Source organism: Cryptomeria japonica, chromosome 10 (genome assembly GCF_030272615.1).
Source record: "Cryptomeria japonica chromosome 10, Sugi_1.0, whole genome shotgun sequence".
In the NCBI taxonomy this organism is placed as follows: domain Eukaryota; kingdom Viridiplantae; phylum Streptophyta; class Pinopsida; order Cupressales; family Cupressaceae; genus Cryptomeria; species Cryptomeria japonica.
The window spans coordinates 725983013-725989955 of NC_081414.1; the positions used below are offsets into that span (position 1 = coordinate 725983013).

Sequence of the window (6943 nt, forward strand, 5' to 3'; positions counted from 1 at the left end):
CATTCTCATACAAGCAAGCCCACACTTCAGTTTGATGATCACATGAGTCCAATACCATACTGATAGCTACAATCAGAGGGTTGCTCAAACAGTTTACTACTTTGTTCATGCTTCCCTTTTTGTGGTGAATATTGAGATGAAAGTGTTGAAGATAGGCTGACCATCATTGATGTCGATCATTTTACAACTTCCCTTGTATTTACAAGAATTGAAGAGGTTTGTGGTTTGTGTGGATGACAGTCTCCTTACCCAAAATATAATGTTTCCACTGCTTAAGGCTTGAACAATAGCATACAGTTCGTTGTCATAAGTGGCATACCGATGCACTGTATCAAAAAAAGTCTTACTATGATATGCAACTGGGTGACCATGTTGCATAAGGACAGCTCCCAAGGCATATTCTAATGCATCGGTTTGTATTTCAAATGACTGTTGCAGGTCAGGAAGAGATAAAACTGGTGCAGAATGTAATCTTCGTTTTAACTCCTCGAATTCTTTATGTTGAGCACCTATCCATTTAAACTTTGCATGTGTTCCTCCCTACAATGACTAATTTAGAGGCCAAGACAAATGGGAAAATCCCAACACAAATCTTTGATAAAGTTTGCCAATCCAAGAAAACTTCGTAACTCTATGATATTTCTGGGAGATGGCGAATCCTCAATTACTTGTATCTTCTTCGGGTGAACATGGACACCCTCTCTGTCAATAACATATCCTAAGTATCTGATACTCTGCATACCAAAGGATCACTTATCTTTGTTTTCATAAAGCCCATAATCTTGCAAAGTTGAGATAATTTTCTCCACATGTTGCAAATGTTCATCCCAAGTTTTGCTAAAGATGAGTATGTCATCCAGACATACCACCATGAAAGAATCAATAAATGATCTAAGTACATCATTCATCATTCTCATGAATGTCACTGGGGCATTTGTTAGACCGAAAGGCATCACTAGCCACTCAAACAATCCCTCTTTAAATTTTAAAGTTGTCTTCCACACATCAGCTAAGTCAATTGGTACTTGATGGTATCCCGATTTCAAATCATTTTTTGTGAAGAATCAGGCCCCTCTAAGCTGGTCCAAGAGGTAATCTATATAGGGAAATGGATACCTATTTTTGACTAAAATTTTGTTCAAGGCCCTATAGTCAATTAAAAGTCTCCAAGTTCCATCCTTTTTCTTTGCCAGAACAATGGGACTACCACAGGGTGATGCACTTGGACGAATATGTCCTTTCTCAATCAATTCTTGTATTTGCCTCTTAATTTCATCATTTTCTAATATTGATCTATGATAGACTAGTTCATTAGGCAATGGAGTTCCTAGTATCAAATCAATAGTGTCTTACTTGGCCTTGTGTAGGTATCCCTGTTGGCAACTTAAACAAATTCTCATTTTTATCAAAATTTGGTCCATTGATCTTTTTTGCTATGTTGTGGTGTTTGTGATGGCAATGGAATTATCTATAGACTTCCTTTCTTCTTCAGAATGAATCATCAATAATATGAATGTTTTTGTTTTAGCAACCAACCTCCTACATTGCTTAGCACTAATCATAGAGGTAGTGTATGCAGGGCTTACCTCTCGTATTTGGTATTTCTGCTCACCTAATTTGATTGTCATGTTGCAAGGTCTAGACTGATAGACACCATGGCGCTGGTACATATATGGTTGTCCCAACAAAACATCACAACTATCTAAAGGAGCCACATCACATATTACTTCATCTTTGAAAGGTTTTATAGAGTAGGAAAGGCGACACTGCTGGTGCACTTGGATATCTCTCCCTTGACTTACCCATCGCATAAAATAGGGTTGTGGATGTGCTATTGTTTTCATATTCAATCTTTTCATACTCTCTGCTGATATTAGGTTCTTTTGACTTCCACTATCAACAATAAAGTGCAGGGCTTTTCCTCCGACCCACATCTGTGAATGAAACAATCTCTCCTCATCCTCTAGGGGCAATACCTTTGTGGTAGCTACCATTGCATATGGATCAGCCTCAATGACCTGTTCATGACTTTCTTTTGTGCAAGATTCTGCCACCTTAGGTTCTTCCTTGTCCTCATGTGTCTCCATCATTAAACTTTTTATGGTTCTGCAATCTTTTGTATTGTGAGAGGGACTCTTGTGGAATTCACACCACATATGGTTCTCTTCTATCTTCTTCATACCCCATGCCTTTTTCGTTGGTGAATTGGGAGAAGATTCCTTGGAGGTTTGTTTCCATGTAGTTTCGCTACCTTCACCCTTCTATCTGTTATTTGTGAAGTTATCCCTCCTTCTTTTCTGTTTGAACTTCTCCTCAATTTTTTGTAGGAAATTTATATGCACTAGGCAGAATCTCTATGTTCAGGAATTCTATTTCAGTTTTGATATACTTAAGGAATCCACTCTGATATTTTAAAACTCGGTGCTTCTCACAATCTTTGATGTCAAGTTTTGCTGCTAAGGCATGAAACAGATTAGTATACTTTTGAACAGTTTGGCTTTTTTTCTGCCAAAGCAACTGCCACTGCATATATTTTTGTTCATATGTATCTATAGGAAAATATTCTTCCTTTATGTGCTCCATGAATTTTCCCCATGTGAGTTTTTTATCAAAAATGAATGTACTACTAGTTTCTGCTACCTTGGATGCCAACTTCGCTTCCAAGGAATCTTTCACATGATTTTCAGCTTTAAGAAGAGCGAAAGTTATTTTCTCTTCATCTGAGAACTGATTGATAGAGAAATACCTTTCCAGTTTTGAAACCCAGTCATCAACGACATTTACATCAATCTTTCCTTGAATATGGGTATATCAAAATTCACTTGCCCCTTGAATTGTGTATACCCTGTGAATGGTGGGTTTGCAGGTGACCCACGACTTTCCAGCATTTGCTTGAACTGCTCCCTCATTTCTTCATGTTGTTTTGTTAGTGCATCTACAACCAACGCTTTAATGTCATCATCGATCTGCAACTTAGCCATTTGTGATCTTGTGCGTCTCAAAGGAAGGTAATCTGAAGGATTCCTTTTTTTCAGCCACAATCTTTGATATGTTGATCATGTGTGATATGACATACAAGAGCGAACTTGCTCTGATACCACTGATCTGAATTATGGATTCAGACAACACCTGAGTAAGAACCTGCGGTATTGTGGATAAACAAGATAACACACAATTGAAGCAAGCCAAAAATGGATCTATTCCATTCGAAAATTGAACATATACTAGTTCATGAGATTTCAAGGGTCGCAAAAACCATTTGAGAATCGAAACCCAACAGTCACATTTGATTATTACATAATAAAATCTAAAAACAACGAAAATTTCAAAAAATATATATGAAAATTTGCCCTGACTTTAACTAGTCATAACTTTTTGCTTGAGACTCGAAATTACGAGCCATTTAACTCGTTGGAAATTTCTCCAAGAGTTAGAAGCGAAGTCCTGAAAGAACGTGCCTATGGCAACGTTATAAAAGAAAAGGCCAAACTTTCCAGGACTGAAAATGCCCTGAAAGCCTTCAAAAATAACAATTACTAACATATAGAAAACTAAAAAAAATATATAAATATATTTCAAATTTTCTTCTGATCAGCAATGCAATCCAAAATGAAAATGGAGCAAATCCTAGAAACAGGGTCTGCACTATGAGAAATTGGAGAGACCAACTTAACTTTAAGACGAGTACCAAAAAGAGGTAACCATTTCCTGTTATAGTCAAACGCTGAAGAAGAGTCCAACTTGCTGGCAGATTCCCTAAAACCCTTAGAAACACCTGAAACATCAGGTCTGTCGAACAAGAATCATTGCAACACATTGGAACTCGCAGAGTTCCGCCATCCCAGAGAGCACTTCCACTTCCATCCGCTTTCCCTTCCGCATCCTGCCCCCGAAACAAAATCCACCTTTCCTCAGCCAATTCCGCCATTTTTGAACCTACCCACCTGCTGCGAATTCAAATTCTCCTCGCCATGACTTAAAATGAGTTGAGCATTCCCAAATAATATATTCGTATTTATTATGAATAAACTATGAACCCAAAATATTCTCGCTTATATTCTGACTATTTAAAGTTGAATCAAACGATTTGCCAACACAACAAACTTTTATTAATGATCATGTTACGTGATTTCCCCTTCAGTAGACTGTATTTTTCAATCAACGAAGGATCTTTCTAGTTGTGGTAGTTAAGAAATGGACAGTTTTGTATAGAATGCATGCTGACTCAAAATGGAATACTTAGAGAGAGAGACGCCTATATCTGTATGGCTGGTTATCTATTTAAAGAAATTAAGAATAGACTACCTAACATTTATCGTCCAAAAACTAATTGAAATTATTAAATATGACTTGTAGTTGCATGTGATTCTGCGAGCAACACCCTTTCCACGGAAACTAAATAATTAATTGGAAGATTGGATGCTGCTATCACAGAAATAAACTAAACTAAAATTGGTTGGCATCTCTTTGGAAAGTGATTAAAGAATTCTATGTATTTTGGTTCACATGCTGGCCGTTAGTTCTTTCCCTTGATATAAAAAACCGAAAGTAGGCCGAAAAATGGCAGTCCATTCGACAAATAATACCCGAATTTGATAAAATATTGTGCGAGAAGACGAAGGATGAACAAAAACAGGTTAGAGTGCATGCAATTCAATGTGTGATGAAATTAAGCCCAGTATGATGTCAAGAAGGGCCAGAAAAGGTTGTTTTAAAAGGTTAAGTTTATATTCTCCTATTCAATCTGATCTGGTGGAAACTCTGGACTTTCCTAAAGTAGATTCTGCTGTCAACTTTATGGGGGCCAGTTGATTCGATTTTGATGTTGAGATTGTGAGGTGCAGAGCCCAATAGATAGCCCAGTTTTTTGGGTTCTCAAATTCCACAAGATATAGAAAATCCCTATATAGAGAGTTTATTACCAGTCATACAGACTAGACTATGGTAGTGATCCCAAGATCCAACCTAATCAAAGGACTAGTCAGACTAAACTATTCTAGTGATTTTATTTCTGCATGGTTGTGCAACCAGGCTAAGATTTTGATCTAGCTCCACAAGGACCTTAGGTTTAGGATAGCCCCAGTTCAACCCTACTGGCAAATGCTTACACTTGCCGGATACCCATTATATTGTCTTCAGTAAGACATTTCTGATTCATTAGGAATCATCTTCAAAGGTATTTCTGATAGCTGTTGAGCCCTTATATTGGTGATGGGTAAAGGAGGTGGAAATGCAGACAAGAGGGCAACAAAACATCCCATATATATAGGTGTGAGAAAGAGGAAGTGGGGACTGTGGGTGTCAGAAATAAGAGAGCCAAAGAAGGAGAAGAGGATATGGCTGGGGTCATTTCCCACACCAGAGATGGCAGCTCGTGCACATGATGCAGCTGTGTTAGCATTAAAAGGGGGTACTGCCAATTTCAATTTCCCTGAATCGATTCAATCCCTTCCTCGCCCTGCAACTTCTTCTGCAGAAGACATTCAGGCTGCTGCTGTCGAAGCTGCATACTCTTTTCAACAGCCAGAAGAGGAACAAGTACCCCATTTGAGCTCCAGCAGAAATAATGATGATGAGAGAAATGATCTCCTAGACTTGGAGCTTTTCTTACACAATCCAAGTAATGTTGCTGAACCCTATGATATTGCAGGACCTGATAACAATAGTGCAGTGGTGGAGTCATGGGTGGACTGGCCTAACTTGCTAATGAACATTGGAGATGGAGTACCAGTTGGGTCTTCTCTCCTGTTTCATAATCAATTCTATGGAGAAGAGGAAAAAGATAACCCGTTCCTGTTTCTTTGGGATTTCACATAAACTATTGTGTAGCTAGTTATCTTTATTTAGCCAAGATTACTATGGGCATAAGCTATCTGTTATAGAATGGGAAAAAAACAGCTGAGGATCAGTATGCGCAGCCCAGGTTAAAGATGGATTGGTAAGGTGAGTTTATTAGGTAAATAGGAGGGGAAAAAACTGTACAAAATTTAAACAGTATATAAGAAACCCAAAAAGTACGCCTCACGGCATAAGATTATATCAAGTTGCCCTAATGGGATTAAAAAAATTGGCGTTTATTTTTATTAGGAGTTTCCATCATTCTATTAAATGCGGAATGTAACATTTTCATTTTAAGAACTGTACTCGCTGATGTAACAGTGTTCTTTACCCAACTGTATATAAATGTTTTCCTCCCTTTGTTTCCAGGAAACAGTGAGAATCTTCAAGAAACCTTTTGGCTATTATTGCTCAAGGACCTATGCTATTATTATCATGAAGACAAATGTATATATGGATTCCGGAAAATGGATGCCTTGTCTGAAGTTTTCGAAGCCATCAGTTTTTGCTTTGTTTGCTGGTGTTTTCTGTCTAGCTTTTTGCTCACTACATTCGTATAATAACACTATTAATTGATCAGAACAAAATATTCGAACATCGTAGACAGTGAGGCAAGTTGATTCAATTGTGAATACCAGTTTAATTATTCATGCTCATAAGTTAACAGAAAAAGTCACGTGAACCTTTGTCATTCTTTCCAGCGATGGCATTTTGAATACGTGAACAGGATTTTACTAACCAAATGTTCAAAACTTATTGGCTAAGAAATGTGCTTATGTGAAAAAAGGTTAGGCTACTAACAATGTTAAAACTTAAACTTGCTATTTAGGTTTCTTCGACCTTCCTATTTAAGTACTTCTTCACTCGGGAGTTAGCATGAAACCGTGGCGGTTTCAAGAATTTTGTAAATTTTTAGTCAGAGTATTTCATTCTGTTATACAATATTCGATTTAAAAAACATGTTTTCTATATTCAATTTTGTTTTTTATATATAAATCAGGGAAACAAGGGTGCAGATATTGTATACAAGCAGTCTGTAGACAGCATTAGTCAGTCATTAACAACATATTAACAGTATCAAATAGTCCAAGGTTAAAATATCAAA

At 37.3% G+C, this 6943-nt stretch overlaps 1 protein-coding gene across 1 annotated transcript; it reads left to right on the forward strand.

Moving 5' to 3' along the window:
- The first annotated feature begins 5211 nt into the window (after positions 1 to 5211).
- LOC131045520 (ethylene-responsive transcription factor ERF039-like) lies at positions 5212 to 5817 on the forward strand. The gene has a single exon (XM_057979114.2). The coding sequence runs from the start codon at positions 5212 to 5214 to the stop codon at positions 5815 to 5817; it is 606 nt and encodes a 201-aa protein (XP_057835097.2).
- Positions 5818 to 6943: the final 1126 nt, after the last annotated feature.

Bases quoted from the DNA above. Each gene is read 5' to 3' on its own strand.
- LOC131045520 (XM_057979114.2), top strand. From the start codon at position 5,212: ATGGGTAAAGGAGGTGGAAATGCAGACAAGAGGGCAACAAAACATCCC.